The following is a 22,100-nucleotide window of genomic DNA, read 5'->3' as shown; positions in this document are numbered from 1 at the left end:
TCCTTCCATCCTCCGTCGAATAGCAAAGCGCAACAAAACAAAAGTGATAAAAATACAGCAAAGTATACGAATAGGTGCGACAAAAAAGAAACAAAGAGAGAAAAGAGTCCACAAAAATATTTACAATAAGAGGCTAACGGGAATTGTAGAGTTTGGAGTTGCCAATTTCCCAGATCATTCGTCTTCGAAGATAGTGCATATCGGCTTGCGAGAAATTGAAGAAATCTTCGCCTCTAGATAGCGATTCCAGGAACTGACATGTGAAGACACCGCAGTCGTAGCCGTTTTCCTGCTGTGGGGTCGACTGCAGAAAAGTGTGAGTAAGGTAAGCGGAACGACTTTGAAGAACCATACCGCTGGTGCCCAGTCTTCCCAACCATCGAAGTTGAAAGGCTTGTTCCTTTTGTTCATGTGTTCCGAGTTAACGTATGATCGTAGAACCTTCATATATAACGCATGAATTCACACTTCATTCCACATATTTAGTTCACCCACCTGGAATACTTTAGATTTCGCCATGTTCATGCTATCATACGATTCGAAGCGTTTTTGACGGAAATTGATTGAAGCGGCAGTCCAATGAGCATTGCCATGGTTGACAGGTATGAGAATGGCATCCTTCGAGAAGATATCCAACTAAGCTCCAGTTAGTAAGCATACCGCGATGAAGCAATAGATATGTGTACCTTCTTGGTCCATTTGGCGAGCCTTCCTTTATCGTACCCTTCTTGCGTCATCTTCGTCCAGAAGAACGAACTGAAGTAATGCACATTCAAAGGTGCCTTCATCTTGGCCTTTCCTTTGTCTTTCGAGACGGAAGTAGGGTTTTCTTTACTTCCTTCAGAACGAGCGAGAATCATGGCACCGTAGAAATTGATGATTTCGTCATTTAGCCATTGACCAGGACGAAGTCGAGAGATGTCTTGATCGGATACTTGCTCTCTGGCAAATTTGGAGATAACACCACGTTGGCGAAGCAAGGCTGATACTTGCTGTTCCTCTTCTGGAGACAGGCTGGTCGGTAAAGGAGGAGGACGAAGGAGCTTGTCGATAGCTTCCTGTTTCGCCTTTTTGCGCGCTGCAAGTTCGTCGATACTTGGGATATTTGGTCTAGGAGGTTTAGGACTAGAGACCCAGTTAGCTCATGTTTCAAAAGTATCGAGGATATGTGCTAACCCATTCATAGTGGCATCGAATATGTCCAATGCACGCTGCAAGTATTCAGGAGTCTGTGGAATTTCATTAGTCAAGGTTGTTCCCGTAGTCAAATCATCACCTACAATCCCATCCTGTGAGGTGCCAGACGATTGTGCAGGGGGTCCAAGTAATCCTGGGTGAATGTATGATGAGAAAGAAACAGCTTTTCGTATATAAACACATACCAGAAACCGAAGGCGCGCTGTTCAAATCTTCCAAGGTTTTCTTGTAGGATAGCCAACCTGAGGAAAGGTCAGTTATACGGATTGGGTCAATCAAAGTGCCATACCCTTGAATTCAGGGTACGAAGATCGATAGCCTAAACACCAGATGAGTTTATGCAAAAAGAAATGCAAGAGAGGAGGATTTACCATGAGATATCTTTGCTTGATAGAACCTTTGACTCAATTCCTCCCTCAACTCGAGCTTATAACGTTTAACATGAGCCTTATGCTGTAAGATATTCAGTTTTCGAAAAACGATTACGACGATTTTGTACGAACCACATCGTCGTATATATGCTTTCTCTTTTTGATAGGTTGGTGACTCCCACGTCTACCAGGCTTCCTTGAAACGTGATTCCGTGACTTTGGAACAGCGATGAGGGTCGGTGATTTTGAAGTCTGAGTTGTTCGAGTTGAACTGTCTCGCGACTCCTGTGACTTTGGTGTCCCTGAACTGTTTAAGCCACTAGAGTTGGACGCATTATTTGGAGAAGAGGTCTCGAGAGTGATATGATCAGAACTAGTCGACCGAACACGTTGTGCTTTTGGTGTGGAGAAGTTTGCGTCGTCAAATATTCGGAATGATTCGTCTTCACTTGGAGGATCTCGCGAGGCCCAGTCACTTTGGTGTGTGTCATTTGTCGGTGGAGACTGTATTGAAATGCCTGGGCGTTGTTTCGGGGTGGAGGAGAGGTTGGCATCTGATCTTGTACGTGGAGAAGGACTTTGTGGAGGAGTATCTAAAGAAGAGGATACGGGCGAGGAGGATAACCGTGCTTCATCCACAAGCGACGGAGTATCAGGTTCTGGCGACGAGGAAGATGGGGTTGGAGATGATAATCCCACTAAAGTAGAGATCAGAGGCGCATACACAACAGCATGAGACAATGATAGACGTACGCGAAGCAATCGCCGAGATGGTGTCCATAACGAGTTCCGTCATGTCTTTCGCCATTGCCCACCAACGACCAATGATTTTCTTTGATTTAGGAGGGTCCCTGTCAGGAATTTCCAAACTAAGACGTGGATGTTTAGGAGAATGTGGCGGAGATAGTGGTTCGGTGGCTGGTCGTTTTCTCGAAGACATGGAAATGTGATATGCAGACAACTGTAGCCGCGAAATTGGCGACTAGGAGTGATGAAACTTCGTTCGAGAAAGAGAGAACTTGAAGGCCAGGTGTGTCTTCAATAACCCCCAATGGTAAGAAAACAAGGGTCTGCGGAGTTATAAAGCGACAGATAGGCCGCAACAAAAGCGGAAAACAAGGGCGCGTCGACGAATACGGTGAGGTAGGAGGAGGTGGCCGGCCAGATAATTCGCGGACAGCAAGGAGATGGTGGTAAAGCAGCAAAGTCACTCCGTCACGAAAACAGATGCATGGTCACACTTGGTCATAACCTTCAGTCATTGTACGCTACAAAATGGCACTTGCGTATAGCCTCCTTGGCTCAGTTGGCTAGAGCGCAGGTCTCATAGAATCCCTATGACTAAGCATTGCTTAGGTAATCCTGAGGTCGCAAGTTCGAGCCTTGCAGGGGGCACATTTTTTTGTTTAGATTTTGACAGACATGTGTGGGTTATTCAGAACTTATCCCCTTCCAACACCAAATAATGCTACGAGGGGAGGCCATTGGGAAATAAGTTTATTAAAAATAAGTTTGTAAGATACAATTTGTCTAATCTACTCGTCTCTACGATTATGGTCTCCCGTCAATCCGCAACTGTAAAGTTTTGGCTTTCATAGATCCATAAGGTGCACCATTTCCCATTTTTCCGTGTCGGCTTCCCTGATTCCCCGTTGCCAGCGTTATCACCAATGAAATTTCGGTCGAACGAGCTGGAGTACACTGGGTTGTGATAACGTTTCGGTCGAGATCTGGAGTTGCTTCGAGAAAACTACACAGAGTTGAGCAACTTCGGAGAACAGATGTTATCCAATGGGAGATTAATCTCTGCGTCTGGCGTGGTGTGTAGGATGATTGTTTGCTTTGAGACCAATAAGTGTAGTAGTGCCCTTGATGCTGATGGAGTTGGCGTGATAATTGAGATTCAGGTGTTCGTCGAGCTTCGATTGTTACCAGACAGGTTAGTCCTGGTAGCGTTGAAGACGTTCAAGTTGACTCGTGGTGATGACATGACCACCAGCCACAGGGAAGAAAAGCTCAATAACCAGGTGAGCGTGGATCATTACAAATTTCCTATCACAGCCAAGAAGAGATAACCTCCACGAACTAGAATTTCAAAGTGTATGTATATATTCGTGACTCCTCAGGGTTCTAATCTGAGGGCAGTGTGTCAACGTACACGCAATATGAGAAGTTCATCTCCCATAGAGTCGAAGAAATGCCTCGAACACAGCACCAGGCGCAGCAGAAGGTAGACAGCAATAGGCAACAAAATTCCCGCCTGCTGCTGCAGTTCCAGCCCTATCCAAGAATAGACGCTCAATCCACGCTTGCTGTGCACCGCCCGTCCGAACGAAGGCGATAGTTGGAAGGGGGGGTATGACAAATAGCCCACGTAGGCTTTAAACCGACACTCCTTTTTTTTACGTTCCGGAGAAACAGCAGGCTGGGACGGATAATTGGCAATGAAGTATGTGAACCGTGACCTGATCATGCCCCTGCATATTGGTGGTAGCAGACCGCCGGAACTTCGAGGTACAAAAGAGTGTGTGCGGTCAAACTTTGAACAGACAAAAAAACCAGGGCAACGGTGCGCAGATCTGCAGCATTTCGTCATAGAGAAAGAGAGCATATGTCATATGGCAATTTTTTTCGCCCCAGGATGCGTTATATCATTTCGTTCGATCACAGAACGAGTATTTTTTTTACCATGGAAAAAATGGGGCAAGATCATTGGGACCTACAGGTGGTGTTAGAAGGTGAGCGGGACGGAGTTAGAGCGCGCCACCATCGTCCGAAGAGGACACGGTGGCTTGCGAAAGATAGTCATCGATGACAGAGCATGACCATATTTCACACCATGTAAGGCGTCAAGAGAGTCATTTATGGGTTACGGGACCTGGCCCTCCAAAAAAGCGGCCGGAGATGTGGTGTTGGTCGCCAGAAAAACCGCGTAGATCCCACATTCCCACTTTCTTTGCAAATTCGACAGCGAGGCAGAAGTGAGCAGGAACATGGAAAACAGGTGTTTTTGGTTCCCTCAGCCATGAGGAGACTGATAAGGCGTGGGCTTCGTCGCGGAAAGTCGCTGCAAAAGGGCGGAGGGCATGGACGGTGCGGAACAAGTTCGTTTATGGTAACTCTCCGGATGGTCCATAAGTATTTTACTCCTGACCTGACCTGACCCCCCCGGGATAAGACTATATAATGCTGCATTCCTTTCTCTCTCTACCTTCCCCACGACCTCGTCTAGTAGAAACCCATTCATTCTCAATCATTGAACTCAGTTTGCGTTCATTTGACGTGCATTGCTTGACTCACATCTTTCCAAATCTCTCATCTCAGACAACCAATCAGACAATTCATCTACAATGGGCATGAGCTACCGTCGTTACCTATCCGGTGAGCGCATCTACGGATGCTCGACCTGCAAGACCCATCTCGCGACAATCCACAGCATGATGTCTCGGGTAAGCTTGTTTTCCTGACGTCTGTCATGGAATCAAATCGCATGTGGCTGACATCATTTTGTGGCAGGCGTTCAATGGCCAGCACGGTAGAGCCTACCTCTTCGATGGCGTGTAAGTCTTCTAGTGGCCTTTCCACACACACACTCGCTTATGAACGCTTTACTCTAGTGTTAACGTTATCGAAGGCGAGCCGGATGACCGTGCAATGACCACTGGCAACCACACCGTCCGTGACATCTATTGCGTTAAATGTGGCACAACTCTAGGCTGGAAATACGTAAATGCATTTTCCTATCCACTGTTCTGTTCCCCGCATAAGCTGACCCTGGAACGCTTCACCACACACAGGATAAAGCCTATGAGCAGTCCCAGAAGTACAAAGAGGGCAAATACATACTCGAACGGAACCTGCTTGTGGACGTGCAGTAGGCTCCATACGCTATTCCTACGCGGTATTTGAAACCGCGTAGGGCAAACCGTATACCCTGCGCCTTCCTTATTTAAGGATGGCAAACTACACTCGCAACCATCGGCAGGCCGTTTTGATCATATTTGCTCTCGGAATCATCGTCTTTCTCGGACTTTTCAAACACAACGCCATTTGTACATTAGGAAAGCAGGCGGGGGGGAGAGGCCCATCCGTCGAGTCAGAGCGACAACAACAGGATTCATCGACGCGCTCATGCACACAACTCACACTCACACTGTCTTATCCTGAAACATCCGCGATCCCAGCTGGATATTATTAACACCTAATCTCTTCGACGGCCAGTTTCCCCCCACACTTATTCCCGTCTTCACTGATATTCTCAGTTCTTTCAACCCACACTCCTCCTGTTTAAAGGCGAACACACACACCGTTTTTAATTCTGTTGATCATTTGAATCAATTTTGCTGGTCGTGACTTGCCAATTATTCTTGTTCACCTCCTCCCCACCTACCCTCTAATGCATGTCGGTTCTTATCAATTGCTTCGCTTCGCACCCTGGCATCGATGAGCTGTATCCGAAACACATATAGAGTCATCGATAACGGGAGAACCCACTTTTCCCCTTTCCCCTTTCTCCATCACATCAATTCCCCATTACCTTTCCCTCACCATCTCTATCAACTAATTACTTTTCACAGTACACATTATCTGCTGTGTGAGTATTTAGACACCTTGTGTTGTTAGTTTCGGAAGCTTATGTAGTTAGAAATAAATAGTAGTGTTTCTGTTTGGTGTAATCAAAGCTTCGACTTGATAGTGTGTGATTTCGAATCCACCGAACACTGCTCGATCTCAAAGGCTTTGAATTAATGACTGGCAACAGGTCAGACCAGAAGTTGAAGCAATGGTTTAAAGTTTGACCTAGCACAAGCTGCACGACCCTGCCAGTTCCGATAGATATCGGACAGGCCGCCGGCCGCTCGTTTCCTGACATTTCCAGACGTTTCCCCAAGCTTAGAATCAGACCATGCAATTGAATGCACCACGCAAACATGTTGATAGCGATTGATATTCTTCTAGGCATCCTGTGCTGGTTGCTGTTCTCCCTTGGACTCCACGGAGTGAGAGAAGGGAGCGGATGTCTGGTAATGTATAAATGCATTTTTTTTCTCTGAGTTGCACGGAATGCGCCGCAAGACGGGGCGTGAAAGATTTCCCTGGTACTGGAACGGGTGCCGAGTTGGAAAATTACCTGGCATGTTTCGGAAAGGGAGGGAACTTGGTAGCATATACGGTGTCGTGATTACAAAACATGGGACTTATATGTTTACACTACAAGTAGACATCTTTAGAAGGGCAGTCGTGGTGACCTGGAGGCCTAGTAGAGCGTTTGAATCCAGAGCAATGGTCGTGCGGAGGCGTACGGTCCAAAAATTTCGTGGAATGTGAGAGATTATAATTCGAGAACTGACAGTTGGATAGCGCTCCGAGGCGAAGTCGATCAAGGACACACAAAAAGAACGCCAAGGATTGTTTAGAATCGCGCAAAGTGGTATGTTTACTGCGCAAGTACGCAACCATTGATTGTGATATCTCCAAAGACACATATTCGTGTGAAGAGAAGGAACGAGGGGATGGTTTGGAACAAGAAAAGTGGATAGACCATGCAGAAAATTGGGGCCTTAATGCTTCCTGGGAGAGATCTGCATGGCGTGTTGTTATCTGGGATTAATGCATGATGATCTTGTGCGACGAGGTAGTCTTGGAGAGCGGTCTTGTAGTAAGGATCTCGAAGACACATGGAGAGATAAGATTGCTTTATAAGTTGGAGGGGCTTCACGTGCGGAGTGAGACAAGATTGCGAGAAGCTAGGTTCGAAGAAATTAGACTTGGGTGTATTCGGGTGACCAGACAGCGGAATTTCCACAAGGCTGAGAACAAGGATGGAGACGCGACATGGTGGCGACCCGAGACAAAGGTGGAGAGCAAGAGGGGGTGGATATGAATGTCTAGGGGATCTCACGTTGAACCCCGAGTAAGGAGGACAGTGGATGAGGAGAAGCAAGAGGTGCAAGATAGATAGTGGGGTGGTTAGTAGGAAAGACGCGACTGTGGGGAGCCAATGAGATACGCGCAGCGAATTAAGCGTGCCGTGGGTAGGTTGCCGAACCCCAACCAAAATGTAGTTGCATCTCCCCCAAACTGAAATGCGCAATTGGCGTTCAGTCTAAAAGGTATAAATACACGCTCAGTCTCAGTCCGATTCAATACCAGCCTCCCTGCAAAGCATACATATAACAGTACGCCTGCTTTCATTTCTTACTTACTCTTACCTCCTCACTACAACTGCTGGCACAGGATGGCCATGACTCGCCCCGCTGTCTCCTCGCCCCTCGCCACATCCTCCCAGCCAACTCTCCCCGCAGAGAAGCGCGTCCTGCCAAAGCGCAACCCCTCTTTCCCATCCTCGCGCGCTCTCCGCCCCTTCCCAACCATTTCACATATCATGCAGCCCGCTCTCGCAGCAAAGGCTTCCACCACAAATGCCAAAACAACAAAGCTCATCGAGCCTCCAAAGAATTACAAGGCAACCTTTGTCCTCGACCTCACCCAGGCTGAATTCAGCCGCCAGGACTGTTGATCACTTCCGCGTTGCCCCCGATCCGACGCGCCGCCTTGGCCTGTACAAACACATATCCACCACCACCAACGACCTGAATACCTATTCCCAAAACTCATGCCTTGACGACTGTATTCCCTGCATAGTACCACCACCACCACCACCATTTTCTTGCCCATGTCCTCCCTTTTTCACTAGTTTATTTCCTTTTCCCTCATTTCTTGTCCTCTCAGTCTTTTCTTTTTTACGGGATTCCATGTACATCTATACAGCTTCTTCCCACCGCTGTACTCTTAGTAAACACAACTGCTTTGTTAAAACACGTCCACATACCCTCGGAATACCTTCGATAGTGATACCAAATATCCTGCTACAAAAATAAATCTTGCGGGCCCACTTCTAGCCTTTCCGTTTGTCCGTCGAGCGCTTGTAAACTTACGCCCTGCATTCCATACATGCCTCTCAACATGAAATTGCCTCGAGCGGCGTTAGGAGGTACCCTTCCTTACTCTGTCTCTCCGAAATGGATAATCGTCGGCAAATGCAGTTTCTTTAATTGCAGCACAGACACTGCAGCGTAAACAGCCGCCCAAAAGGCGCGAAATCGTTGACAAGGTGGCATCCCGGCACGGACACCCGGCTCTTTTTTGGCCCACACTCGCTTGCGCAATTTTACGCAGCCGGAGCTGACCAAGGGTCTCTGTTCGTTCCCCCTTCTCCTCCCCTTCCCTCCCTCTTGCGTAAGACTGCGGCTCTGTCTCTCCATCCTCGACGGGCGCGGGCGATGATTACGCATACAATATTAATACAACCTGCTTATCACAATCAAAACAACCGCCTTTATAGCTCATCACATCATCATTATATCAACCGTAGTATGTATGTATAGCATGGCAGACTGCAGTGGGACAGCCCCAGAGAATTGTATCCAGCAGTCAATGTTCAAACGTTCAACAGTCAACGGTCAACGGTCATCCGCAATGGTTACACTGATACCTACCACCAAATCCCCAAACAAATGCAAGAGCGCGTGTTTTCCCAAAAAAAAAGTTTGGTTGAAAGGTCAGGTATTGGTCAGGCATATTCGCACGTCTGACGCGCTCTCTCATGAAGTCAAGAGTTAGAGAGCGATAACCGTGGGAGGCAGATCAGGAACGCGAGGACCCCGGCCGGGTGTATCCCTCGCCTCATGAAGTACAAGTCACGCACTCCGCCCTTAGCTGATAAATCGAAAGAGTAAGCGCAGAACACAAAGCGAACAAGTGGCGAATTGCGCTGCACGAAAACCAGAACCCAGAAGTTACTAGAAAGAAAGAAAAAAAAGTCCAGCCCGTCAAAAAGTTTCCGAATATCGTCCTAAATAATCGGGGGTATCCGTATCGCCCCAACCTTGTAGAGCACGATGACACGTCCTTAGCAAGCAAGCAAGGCCAGAAGCCAGATAACATTTTAGTTTTGCACGCAAAATGCTCCGATGAGATTTCCCATTCCCAATTTCCCATTCCCATTCCCAAGGATTAAGGACACACGGGAAAAGCAGGAGCACTGAGGAGCAGGAGTCCAGATATCAAAAGGATTCAAAAATCAACATCATGCCAGACCGTCAGTGCCAGTGCCAGTGCCAGCCATTACAACAAACAAGAGAGAAAAATAGCAAAATGAGCTGGGTGGCTGGCTGGGGAGGGAAGGAATGTTCAGTGACGGGAACTTTGTTATAAATGAACACTGACAATTCACCTTCCTTGCATAGTCAACATTGACCTTAAACAGGTGAACAGTCGAACGTTGAACAGTTGAGTTGATGGATCATCAGCATCAACATCAGCATCATAGTCATCATCATCATCCATCAAGGAGAATGATGGAAATGATGGTCCCATGGGGTATGTATGATATGACGAACACGGGACACGTTCTGCAAAAGTCAAAAAAAGAGCAAAAAAAGTCAATAACCCTCTCCCCTGAACGCACCATGACCACCTCCTATCGTGCCTTGCTCTTATAGTGGGGCCGCACCCACGCGCACACACAAAATGGCGTGGATCACATCACACACCTTGTCAAAGTGTATGTACAATGTATTTCCCCAAACTTCGTCCAGAAAGAATCAAGGGGGTACCGTAAGGTGCTATCTTCTCCAAGGGCAAGTTGATAAGCTTCTGAAACATTACACACACACAAGCTTCCTCTTCCACCCTGTACAGATAGATAGATAGATAGGCGATGAATGTATTGTCGGATTCAACCTTCGAACGATAGCTTCGCAAAAAGTGTATGTGTGTATGCGTGTGTATACGTGTGTAGTGTGCAGTGTGCAGTATGCGTCGGCTGGAAAGCGTAAATTATCATTCTCTGATCCTTTTGATATAAAGAGGGAAAAAAAGGGTAACAACGTGCGCTAGTGGCAAGTGGGCTAGCCAACGGACCACTGTTCCGAATGATTGAGAGTTGCAAAGGCCGAAGAAGCGGATATATAGTTCACACACATACCATACTCTGTTTTATAACTTCGCGGGGAAGGGGCGGACAGTGCGTCCCTGCGATACGCCTGTCGAACTTGTAGCGCCTCCAAAGCCGCACCAGGAAACGCGACTTGCACCAGGGAAGGACAGAAACGGGAAGGGAAAGGAGAAACACGGACTGGGTAATAACCCACCCGGCATAGCGCTAAAGAATGCTAGAGGAGGATCCATTCGGCCAGACCCTAAATGGGCAGAATCAAAAGGCTACTTTCTCCGAAAAGATTGGCGTTTCCATTGTGCATAAAGCCCCTTAAAGACGACAAAAAAAGGGATGCACGCAAAAAAAAAAAAAAAAAGAAAAAGAAACCGAAGTAAATGACCCAGCTCGAGGCTAGAGCACGAGAGATAGGCCCGGTTCGCTTGGGAGGCTAGGGCTTCTGGACCCTCATCCCTCCGACTTGCAGACCCATGGTGCAAACACAGAGTAACGACCAAAAAAAATTAAACAAAAGACCTGGCGTTTGTTTACCACCAGTCAGTAGAGTCCGTATTCCAAAGGGGCGAGGCAGACCAGAGAAAGACGAGTTTGTTCATTGAGCGAGGTACAAGTCAAGAAAAAGGCGACGACCCTAAAGGGTTCATCGGTTTCCGAACCGTTCGCGCCTCGTTGCAAATGATTAGCGTAAAAGATTCCTTTTTTTCCCCGATAATTTACAATCGACAGTAGCAATGGTGATGAGAAGGTTTCGTTCTTGCTTTTTTTTGCATGATGTAAAAATCCAAAACACCGGTATATTTTGGTTCCTTATACACAAGACTGTGTGGTAAACCCAAAAAGTTGGCGATTACGAGTAACAAAGAAAACATGCAGAAGCAATTTGCCCCAATCTCCAGCATGAGAGAAACGTAGAACCGATCACGATTTGATAACGCAAGTTCCGCATATAAGAATAGACTTCGGAAAAGCCGTCGCAGACAGAAGAGCGCGCGAGAAGAGAATTTACAAGATAGCGGTGAGGGAGAGAACTTTTTGAGCAGAAGCAGACGGAGACCCGCAACAGACCCGAGTGTTCAAAAAAAACGCGGTCGACGCATCGTGCGATCATAGCAAACTCTATCAAAATGCAAGCATCCTCGTCAGCACCGCCAATGGGCTTCTGGTGCTAGAACATAGGTACGCAGGGTTGGCATGGAGCAAGAAAAGGCGAAAGCTGTTTTGTCACTGCATTCAAAATTTGACAAGTTAGGCTAACGAGTGGCGTTTGCATCATTGTAGATGCGGATAGAGATGCCCACCAGTTCTCCATCAAAAGGTCTTGGAAATGTGTCCACAGACAGGTAGTATGGGAGGGACAATCTCGAGTCCTTCACCTGCGGGTCCTTCACGTAAGAAGAGATTCGAAAATGGTATTATTCCGAGCATAATGGACGATAGTCCAACTATTAAAGACGTGTGGTATTGATTTTGTTTTTGGGCGTGCTTTTTGGATGAATGAACGAGGCAAAGGTTGAGTTTGTGCCTCTTTATAGTATGCTCCAAGCGCCGATTGAAATAACCCAATTTTGCATTGGATCCGTGATTGTGTGTGTCCGTGTGTGGGTCCTAGAATATATCCAAGAGTAGATATACACAGCATCCAAAGGAATGGAATCATTAGCATGACACGGTAGTTGGCAGAAGAGCATTTGATTGTTCCCTGATGATTCCCAAGTTGATATCTATGACTCGATCTGGTTTCATTCTTTTTAAAATGACGGATTAGCAAAAATACCTTACCCTGAATAAACACGGAGCCTTGACAATCATCAATCCGCCCGCGAGCCTTGAACAAAGAAAGGTGCGGCAGAGGCTGTCATCTTCGCCCCGGTTGCCTAAGAGGGAGATTGCATTCAAATGTGTAGTTCGGGTTGGGTTGGCAGTGAACTCTTACCAAACGTCCGTTTCCCCCGTCATAATGCGACGTAGATGCGGCTCATGATGATGAGTACACCATCTCAAGGCAAAGGCAGACGATGCAACGACTCGGGGTGAGAGATTCAGAGTCATAGCAGGATCGGATCCCATCTGGATCAGATATGCAGACTCGCATATCAGGGCTTGCAGAAGTGTACGCTTAAAGACACCAAATCATATGGCCGCGAGGCGAAGCATATGTGCCTTGGCTTTATTACATTTGCAATGGTTCGAGATGTGACCGCAATATGTAATAGGGCAGGGGCTCGACCGCCATTTTTAGCGAACTGGAGTGGGTGCTCATGCGTGACTTGATCGCTGGGATTTTTTCTTGCCAGGGAAGGCTATGGGGTGGAGACGGCGAAGAGTGGGGGGAAACAGGCTATTGTCAAGGCCAGCTATAACACCCTGACAGTTGGATAGTTTTGGACAATGGACGTGCAAGTCGACAAATGTCTGTGAAACATGTCGGTTCGCGAACGAGTTCGTCGTCACACAGGCGGTCCGCGCTGGGTCTCGTGTCCAAAATATCAATAAATTCTATGATAAAATGATAAGATAAGCAACATTCCAGAAACTTTTGGCCCCTGACTGGTGACTTTACATACCAAAGTAAGAATTGACTCGAATTCCTCAATTTGTTCAGAACGCATACCCGACTCGGTCGCACATGGAGCCAACACCTCTGTTGTGGACAGTCACATTATCCGCTCACTGTGTGGTAGAATAGAGGACAAATACTTCTCCCACATCCGAGGATGCTACGTCCCCTGAATGGCAGAAGCTTACTCTTCCAGCTTCAAGGGCAAACGCAGGATGATACAATCATGGAAATCCCTTTTGTACCTGAGCCTTCTCTCGGCCTACCTGTCTCCGAGCAGGCAAGAACTAGCAATGCCTAATTTATCTGAGAACGTTCCTGCCCTCAGTATAATTACGCACTCACCGGTAGATTTAATACTCTCCTTATAGCAATTTCTCGTCGTTTTTTTACCAGATATAAATCACGGTCGACTTGCATGTGTCTGTGCCATGGAGCTTAATAAGCAGCATGCTCCCTGCTGGACAATGCTCAGCCAGCGATGGGCGGTGAATATGATGATATGCTTCCCACGGAAGCCGGACAGATGCTATGAAGACTGCAGTGAAGTCATAGAGAAGCTTTTTATCTTTTTTTATTAAAAGTACTTTAGTACGAGCAAAGATCTGCCTTTCCCTCGTACGATGCAGGCCCTTGAGCAAAAGGTAAGATCTGGAGTGACATCCGAGAGTCTTGATCAAGCTTATTTATAAATAGAAAGGCATTATCATGCGCCACAATAGTCTGTTGCATCATAGCGCGTAAAGGTCGACCTCAGAATCCGTGACTGCGAAGAAATGTACACAAGTCGTCTGAAATTGAGGTTGAGATCCAGCCGAAGTTGTAAATGCAGTGCTGTTGCAGTAGAAATGTGACCAGAACATTCTCGAAGTGAATGTAGAAACGGCATGTTGACTCAAAAAGACATACGGTTCGCAAACTTGGATTCCACTGGGTGAGGTAAACCAACATAGATTGAACTATTAAAGGCTGTTGGGTGGATTCAGATTATCAGATCTATTCGCAAAGCGTTGTGTGTGTGAAGGATATCTGATCCTGCAAAATGAGACAGGGGATTGGTCATTTCCCCAGAACATACCCGTTTTGGCGTGTACAGGACTGCCAAGCTTTGAGCGCTTTTGTGCAAAACGCGGCGGAAATACCCATCATATCAGACCAATCAGGCAGAAATGTGGAATTCTTTTCCGACTTCTCGAAAGTCCACAGAGGCTTGGGATAAACCATAGAATAGTCACAAAGACCGTGAATAGCATCGGAGTCCGCGCGTGGTTTTCGTTCCGGACGGATTGAGCGCTCGGACTTTATCGGGAGACGAAGAGCATGAATTGGCCCTTGTGTGGGGCCTTTCTGTCGGGGCAACCTCGCAGCAAAGCTTAGCCCTGGGGTTGGGGGCGGAGGAGTAGCAGCGGGCGGGGTGTGATGGGGTGGCCGGGGCGGCAGGTGCGAGGATATTTCAGTGTGGGCTCCAGGCGTTGTTGGCTGTGTGAGCCAGAGATGCGGAGCACGGTTGACGGATTGGGCATCCGGGTGTGGGAAGATTCGGGCAAATAATATTTATTGCAGAGTTGTCCCAAAGGAGAAATTGATCTATTCGGAAAGATAGAAATAGGACCGATTCGTTTAGTTGCGAACCAAGTCTCTCTGCCCGTTGGCTCGCTGCCGTATATTCCTCGACAAGGCCCGTTTGCGCCTCTCTTTACGACTCATCCACGAACCTCGACGACGACGTTTTCTGACGCTTTTTCTTTCTTCTATCCCTCTTTCTTCTTGCTATCTCTCTCAAGTACTCGTGCTCATCGCTTTCCTCGCCTCTTTCGCTACCTCTGCCCGTGCAACCTTTCGTCTCGACTCTTTCTTCGACCTTCTCATTTGCGTTTTTCTTTCTCTGTAACGACCTGTAGAAATGGATAGCTGGAGAGTAGCAGTGCTTGGGGATGGAGGTGTGGGGAAAACAGCTCTGGCCGTGCAGGTTAGTCCTATTCCGTCCCCTCGAGCCACACCGTCCATATTGATCTTTCCCAGTTTACCCTCAATTGTTTTGTTGGTCAGTCTGCCTTCCATCGCCGATCTATCTTCCTTTCTGAGGTTCTCTTCGTGCCCTCTGCATCTTGATTTTACAGAGGTTCGTCGTCTCCCCCAATTTATTTGCTTCCGACCCTCACACACCCTGCCGATAGACATACGACCCCACAATAGAAGATGCTTACCGAAAACAGCTGGTGGTGGATAACAGAATGTGCTTTGTAGAAGTCATTGACACTGCAGGCCAGGGTACGTCTCTCCTCCTCCTCTTCCCTCCTTCATTTCATATAGGCTCACATAAGCGTGATAGAGGAGTATGCCACCTTGCGTGACCAATGGGTCCGGTTAGTCTAGATTTTTGCAATAACCATTATATCCAGAAATTGATCCAGCGAATGCGCCCCTTAGTGAAGGCCAAGGCTTTATTCTCGTATACTCGATCGCCTCTAGATCGACTTTTGATCGGCTCGAAATATTCCGACAGTCCATGAGGAGGGTCAAACGAGGTGACCCCATATTTATGCTCGTTGGCAATAAATGCGACAAGACCTACGAACGAGAGGTGTCGAAGGAAGAGGGTGCCGCGCTAGCGCGTCAGTTTGGCTGCGAATTCATCGAGACTTCCGCCAAGACTCCCACAAATGTCGACCGTCTTTTCACCAACCTCGTGCGGTCACTACGACAAACCAGGAATATAGAGCCTGGCGCGCCAGCTGGCGCACCGCTGAAAAAAGAGAAGAAAAAGTCGTCAAAGTGTGTTGTTATGTAGGGGACATTTTTCTGGGATTACTGGGCTTTTTAGATTCCCTCACCTTTACCTCTTTTTATGATACCACTATGTCTCCCTTTCTTTTCTTTTCTTTCCTCTGGTTGAACTTCATATGTACAGCTCCTCCACCACTTTCCCTCTTTGTCGATGTTGCCACATACCTCTCACCCATTACACACATCAGCATGCACTTTTCGTACATGATTCTTTGCTCAGGATTTTGATGTAAGTACACATTTTCGCGAAGACACGATTCTTCCCATCTCCATACGCACCCTCACGACGTGATGTATCAATCATTCTGTACAACACCCTGTCTGTTCTGTAAGTCACCAATATCATGCGGCACAGGCCAGTATGCTATGCGCCTCCGCAAATCATGATACCCACGTATACATCTATGTAATGCTATTCATTTTTCTGTCCAGGACACGTTTGATGCGCTGCGCGCCCTCAGATGTCATGATCATAAGTGATATATAAGACAAGGTGATGTATACTTTTATTTGACTCTTTCCTGGGTACCTACATCGATAATGTCCTGGAACACTTTTGAATGCCAAAACCCAGATCTTTGTGTAAAATCTGCCGTTGATGGGACAATATATCCCGCCAGTCGTGCTGCTTTGATGACCAGTGACGTCTTCAGTAAGCTTCAATTATACATCCAATAACGACAGAACAATGGCTGATAATTGAATCCGTATTATCAGAAGACATGTTCGCCTGTTGCGATGTAGGACCATCGGATCCGAAAGGCGAGGACGCCCTAGAGCTGCAAGAAACGGGTGGAGAACTAGCCGCTCTCTTGCGCCTTTTGCACGACCCACCACCACCTCCAGAGCAGATCCCAACTGATGATTTGTTCCAAAAGATTCGATATAATCTTGCAACGGTTATCCCCCTTCCATTACTTGTATCCCTTTTGTTCAGGCTCGTCGATAAATATGCAATCGCCGAGGCCGTTGCGGCTAATTTGCGGGTCCACCTTCGTGCAAACGCCCCAGCTTACCCGTTGGAAGTCTACGGTTTTGCTACCCTGCATGAGATGGATTGGGAGGCATCTGAGGCCAGCCAATTCGTTCGCCCAATGGCCTCGTATAGACTGGACGATATCGCAGTCCTTCCTAGTGTCATTTCTTATCACAAACTCGTGAAATTGCAACACTTTCGCGTTAAAGCATTGCAGGATCTTCTCTTAGCGGAAGAGATCTTCCCCCATGGTAAAGCTTTCTTTTTAATTCAGGCTGTGCCTTGGCACGAGTTAATCTTCCGACTCCAGGTTATGGTGCGTGCACAACACACAACGAGTCGACCACGACGTCTTGGGACAGACAACGTAAAGCCTTAATGGGAAGAATTGATAGCGGTGAGAAGGATTTTTGAAAAAATGGCTTGTTGGGTTGTCGTACTCATTGTCTGTTTATTCCTCCCGATTTACCTGAAGCCACCGATGTAGCCGGGGAAATGTCTGCGCTCACAGAAACCTTCGTAGCCTGTAAATCGTGCTACAAGGCGTGTACAGCAGCTGTGGAGATGCTCGCTGTAAGTAGGATTGCTCTTCCACGGAATGTTCGCGGCCTAACGCGCCCACGGTTTTTCCAGTATAAATGCAAAAGGCTGCCAAGACGATTGGACCAAGTTTCTAACTTGTGGTGATGTGGTCACAGGAACAACGCAGGATAAGTTCGATGTAAGTTGTTGTTAATAACATGTGGTATATATCCTAAGACATTAACTTTAAGTATTGTGCCAAAAGAGGGTCTTCAGGTCCTTCCACGTATCGGAATCGCGATATAGATATTTCATTGAGTTGAACATTCCGGGTTGGATAGTTTCACCCCGATGCCGGAAGAGCCACATCACAGCACCCCAGGAGACGGCAGCAAATAGTGTGAAATATTTCGAATCCGGAGGTATTGGTTTCACGGCAGATCCTGCAAGTGCAGATTGTGGGGATGTATTATACGGAGAGGTCGCCCGAGGAATGAACGATGCAACGACTCGCGATACCACATAGAGTACAATCTGAAAATAGAAACAATATTTTAGTTAAAAGACTCCAGCCAATCAAGGTAGAAATAACGACGTACCTGCTCGTTCACCGCATTTCGGTCGCCAAAGATGAAATATCCACCGATTAATCCGGCTACAAAAGTATCGCTGTCTCGCTCCTTTCCACCGTTCAGCTTCTTCTGAACCAAAAGAACAGTCTTATAGAGCGAGACAAATTTGGCCAGATTCAAAGCGTGTTGCTTTGTAGCTCGGTATATCACACGGAGTCGCGATTGCCAGCTGACCAAATTGGTTCGTTAAGGGTCCGAGAAAAGCTTGAGACGGAAAACTCACTCTCCGCGACCGAAAAGAATGGACATGACGAGTGCATGGGGGAACCTGACTTTAACACCATACACAAAGCCATTTCGGGCACCCTTCAGAATAGCTAGATAATCATGGAAAGCTGGGTTGGTAATGATTTCGTTAACAAGGGCCAAAGACATGATGGTAGCAGTATCCTGAAGAGTTGGTCGCCAGCGAAGAGACTAGATGGTGGTTCCGGAGCAGGTTGTTCGTCTTCCAAGCAAGCGGCAGGTAACTTGTCCGAATGAATTAATCACATGCACGAGACTGCAACTGCGTCACCGGAGTTGTACCGTTCAGTTGAGCACAAAGCATCCAGTTATCGCTTTTCTTTAATATTCTAAAAGCCATGCCAAACATTTTTTTTGAAAATATTTTAGTAGTGGGGAAGTCAGTATCCTCTTAATATGGTACCAGATGCCTTTAAATGAATGATGAGGCACCTTAAACTTCCAAGTTCATCGAAAACATTTAGCAAAAGTGTTTTACATCATATATTCTTGATATGTTCCACCTGTTTTTAGCAAGCAAGATAGTTGAGTTTCTTAACTGTTAGAGTACCAATAGATTGTATATACCACCGCAGTCGAAAAGTTGACCATAGAGATGCGCGAGTCATTTTGGCCTCTGGGCATTACCAATAAATAGCCAAACACGAAGTGGAGCAATATATGCCACCAACGTATAACCCAGTGGTAAAGGTCTGAGGGAGTGGTCTGCCTCGTGTTCATTTGAATCGTGCCCACACATGCCACAGAACAATAGCAATGAACTGAGCTGCTCGTCATTACCACGTTTAAAGGTATAAATCCGAGCATTTCTTTCCAAACAGGCTCGATTTTTTCGCAAGAAACGGACTCTTTTTTGGGAGAACTATCGTGGGATCTATGTATTTGATGATCTGAATTGGGTCAAAAGAAGGAAAACGAAGTATGTATGGGAGCGGAATGGATGTATGTTCTTTTTAAAGGTCTTTGGTTGTTTCTTAAATTGAACAATGTTTAAGTGCGTCGGCCATCTGCCATTTTCCAACCGTATTTGTGGAGTCTTGTTATCTGATATAACAAGGCTAATGATGTGATACCATGTCTGCGAATCGATGAGAATGGTGATATGCATGACAGGTGCATGGATGGTAGGTTTATTTGGATCGCAATCTAATGAATTTCGCCCAGTGAAGAAACGAGCCGTGGTTTGGTGCAATGTGGAATGAACTTGTCAAGAGGGGAAAGTTCAAAGAACAAGACTTGAGGACAAGTTGCGAATCGTACATCCCGGCCCGCAGGCATACCTAAAGTCCCCGAAAAGTATTAACAGGCAGTTCATTGGCGAGACAGGAAGTGCCCTGGCTTGTCGTTCACTTCTATTAAAGTTCAATTAACCATGAGGAAAATAAATACAACTGAAGTAGAGTCGGTAGAACGCAGGACTTGATTGGTCGAAGTTAACCGAAATGCGAGTTCTCAGGTCTTTCAGTGGTACTGATAACGACTAGTGGTTCATCAAGGGGCCCAGTCCTCTGCAAACTGTTGTAAGTGCTCATAGAGGAATAAATGGGCCAAAGATAAACGGGCTGTTCAAATATAAGTTCAGATCATGCCTGGCATATCGTCCATATGATTGTGGCTTTATCTGGTAAAGGATGATTGCGAAAAAGGATGAAAAGACGCATGGCGGAGTTGCCAGATGTCGGCCGTGGAGATCGAATTGTTACAGAACATTCCAACTTCATACATTAATAACGCTTGGGAAAAAAAGGCGTACTGACCTTTGGCGAACCAGGACTGACCCATGAAATCTGGCGCCCATTGCCCAAATTGCGTTGTACATTTGGCTTCTTTACAGACAGAAAATATAGTCTCCCGTAAAGGTCGGAAATGGCTTTGATGGAATTATTCCGAGGGTCAGGTCGAGCCTCAAGGAGAGATTTTCGCATGAAGGGGGCACGGTCATTGAAGTAATAAGGGGATCCACTTGTGCTGCACGGCGATTTCAAGGATATAAAATTGCAACTGATTAGTAGTAAAATCACCTCAGTACTCAGTATATGTGTTTTTAAAGCGATACCACATGGGCGATAGTCGACTCTGATTCCAGAGTTAAAAATGATGACATGAGTGTTGGGTTGCTTCGAAAACATAATCCGTGCCCGGTATGTCCTATTACTTCTCATATACAGAGAATTCGAAGGGTAACGAAGAAATAGGGAACAGAGCAACCAAAATTTCTGAAAAGTGACCATGGTGGAGGAAAGGAATAGGTTTGAACGCAAAGCGTACATGTTTGGGCTACCATATATGGCAATTGGACGCCTGGGCCATACCACCCAAACTGCCTTCATTCGAACCATCACTGTCCGACTCTTGCTTCATAAATGGCATCTAAGAAATCTAAACAGGAGGAGGCTCTCAAATTTCTCGACGATCTTGATTCTTTCGCACCGCCACCTGAGGTAGCCAGCGCCGACAATGGCTCACAACCAGCGGCAGGAGCACCTGGGTCAGGAAACGAAGGAGAGGCTGCTGAAGTCCTTGCTTTTCTTGACGAGATTACTCAAAAGAGCACAGAACCAACAAGAGCCACCACTGCTCACATCTCTCGCTCTGGCACACCAACGCTGAGAAAGAGTACCGAACGTGTGCGGTTGGGAGGGGGGTCCTCCCTGCTTCCATCAGCATCTTCATCCACCTCTTCGTTGAATAGAACCGCGAGTTCCGATGCTCAACGTGCGAGGGAGAAATCTGAATCTACGACTTCTGTTCAATCCCAAGCCCAAGCGAGCTCAGGGGGATGGGGATGGGGATCAGTGTGGTCATCTGCTTCTGCAGCCATTCAACAGGCCAAGACGGTTGTTGATGAGCAAGTGAAACATCTACCAAAGAACGAGCAAGCTCGGAAATGGGGAGAAGGGGTCATAGAATATGCGAAGACTGCGCAACTTGATAAATTAGGTCAGTATTCAATCTGTTTAGGCGTACGCGATCCGTCTGATCTCGCCATATCCAGGTCAAGATTTCAAGCGTGTCGGTCTCTCTACCCTAACAGATATTCTCAACGTCGTCGCTCCTCCCATCTCTGAACATGAAGTCATTCAGGTTTGGTTAAGCCATGATATGCAAGGATATGAAGGTATTGAACCTCTGGCCTATCGCGCTCTTGCTAGGGTTGGTCTTTGGACTACTCGCTCGTATTCATCAGTTAAAATGATATGATTTTTTGGCAGATCTTGGAACAGGTAGAGGGTGGGGACCTTGTGGTAAATCGAGGCAACGAATCGCGACCTAAAGAAGGAAGTGAAGGACGTGACCTAAATACAGTAGACGGCTACGAAGCAGCGCTGAAGCTTGCTCAGGTAAATCTGTTCTTCAATCTGTCTTAATGATTTCTTACATTCTCCTTCAGGTAAACATCGAAGATGTGATCAAGAAAAATGACAAAGCGACGTCCACGACTAAGAATTCAGCGAATGCCACTACATATTCCCATGTATATCTCCGGATTCAACCATTTTTCTCTACCCTTTCGCAGCCACCTACGAAATCCGAGACGAAGCAAGAACCATCTCAATACCTTCAGTTCCTTATCTATCTCGATGACCCGGAGCATAAGCTCACCCACGTTACAGTTACTCAGGCTGTCCCAAGCAAATGGATTGCCCTGTGGGATGAATATGACTGGGTCGAGGACCTGATTGCCGACTCGTTGAGGATCGGGGTGGAGGTCATTGGGCAAGAATATGTTGTTGAACGAATGGGGTGGGCCTCCAAAGCTGATAGTTTGAACGAAGAACCAGCGAGCACTGACTCGACTGAAGACAAAGCAGAAGGGTCGACAATCGCTGTGTAAAACTTGACACTTTTGTCC

The 22,100-nt window shown here is 46.8% G+C and overlaps 7 protein-coding genes and 1 non-coding gene across 8 annotated transcripts; 6 read left to right on the top strand and 2 right to left on the bottom strand.

Moving 5' to 3' along the window:
• Positions 1-133: 133 nt before the first annotated feature.
• On the bottom strand, positions 134-2,508 carry JR316_0001197 (Sentrin-specific protease 1; the record flags this gene model as incomplete). The annotated part of the gene is made up of 10 exons (XM_047887007.1): positions 134-304; positions 355-441; positions 496-636; positions 687-1,125; positions 1,177-1,330; positions 1,383-1,439; positions 1,487-1,516; positions 1,569-1,650; positions 1,701-2,266; positions 2,322-2,508. 10 exons carry the CDS (start codon positions 2,506-2,508, stop codon positions 134-136), a joined length of 1,914 nt encoding a protein of 637 aa, XP_047754753.1.
• Positions 2,509-2,859: 351 nt separating this feature from the next.
• On the top strand, positions 2,860-2,963 carry JR316_0001196. The gene has a single exon. It is a non-coding gene; the product is annotated as a tRNA-Met (tRNA).
• A 1,955-nt stretch (positions 2,964-4,918) lies between these two features.
• On the top strand, positions 4,919-5,446 carry JR316_0001195 (Protein yippee-like; the record flags this gene model as incomplete). The annotated part of the gene is made up of 4 exons (XM_047887006.1): positions 4,919-5,017; positions 5,085-5,128; positions 5,186-5,294; positions 5,366-5,446. The coding sequence occupies 4 exons, from the start codon at positions 4,919-4,921 to the stop codon at positions 5,444-5,446; spliced, it is 333 nt and encodes a 110-aa protein (XP_047754752.1).
• A 2,366-nt stretch (positions 5,447-7,812) lies between these two features.
• On the top strand, positions 7,813-8,088 carry JR316_0001194 (uncharacterized protein; the record flags this gene model as incomplete). The annotated part of the gene is made up of 1 exon (XM_047887005.1): positions 7,813-8,088. The coding sequence occupies one exon, from the start codon at positions 7,813-7,815 to the stop codon at positions 8,086-8,088; it is 276 nt and encodes a 91-aa protein (XP_047754751.1).
• Positions 8,089-14,987: 6,899 nt separating this feature from the next.
• On the top strand, positions 14,988-15,875 carry JR316_0001193 (Ras-like protein 1; the record flags this gene model as incomplete). Its single annotated transcript, XM_047887004.1, has 4 exons — positions 14,988-15,053; positions 15,262-15,355; positions 15,417-15,450; positions 15,515-15,875. The coding sequence occupies 4 exons, from the start codon at positions 14,988-14,990 to the stop codon at positions 15,873-15,875; spliced, it is 555 nt and encodes a 184-aa protein (XP_047754750.1).
• A 536-nt stretch (positions 15,876-16,411) lies between these two features.
• On the top strand, positions 16,412-17,534 carry JR316_0001192 (uncharacterized protein; the record flags this gene model as incomplete). Its single annotated transcript, XM_047887003.1, has 5 exons — positions 16,412-16,523; positions 16,589-17,098; positions 17,158-17,244; positions 17,323-17,420; positions 17,481-17,534. 5 exons carry the CDS (start codon positions 16,412-16,414, stop codon positions 17,532-17,534), a joined length of 861 nt encoding a protein of 286 aa, XP_047754749.1.
• An 81-nt stretch (positions 17,535-17,615) lies between these two features.
• Positions 17,616-18,376, bottom strand: JR316_0001191 (Peroxisomal membrane protein 4; the record flags this gene model as incomplete). Its single annotated transcript, XM_047887002.1, has 3 exons — positions 17,616-17,903; positions 17,969-18,170; positions 18,225-18,376. 3 exons carry the CDS (start codon positions 18,374-18,376, stop codon positions 17,616-17,618), a joined length of 642 nt encoding a protein of 213 aa, XP_047754748.1.
• Positions 18,377-20,610: 2,234 nt separating this feature from the next.
• JR316_0001190 (Maintenance of telomere capping protein 1) lies at positions 20,611-22,082 on the top strand (the record flags this gene model as incomplete). The annotated part of the gene is made up of 4 exons (XM_047887001.1): positions 20,611-21,187; positions 21,243-21,400; positions 21,460-21,588; positions 21,639-22,082. The coding sequence occupies 4 exons, from the start codon at positions 20,611-20,613 to the stop codon at positions 22,080-22,082; spliced, it is 1,308 nt and encodes a 435-aa protein (XP_047754747.1).
• Between the last annotated feature and the right edge of the window lie 18 nt (positions 22,083-22,100).

The sequence above is a fragment of the Psilocybe cubensis genome, chromosome 1 (genome assembly GCF_017499595.1).
Source record: "Psilocybe cubensis strain MGC-MH-2018 chromosome 1, whole genome shotgun sequence".
Lineage (NCBI taxonomy): Eukaryota > Fungi > Basidiomycota > Agaricomycetes > Agaricales > Agrocybaceae > Psilocybe > Psilocybe cubensis.
The sequence above is the reverse complement of the archived record's forward strand: the minus strand, read 5'-3'. Positions and strand labels throughout refer to the sequence as shown.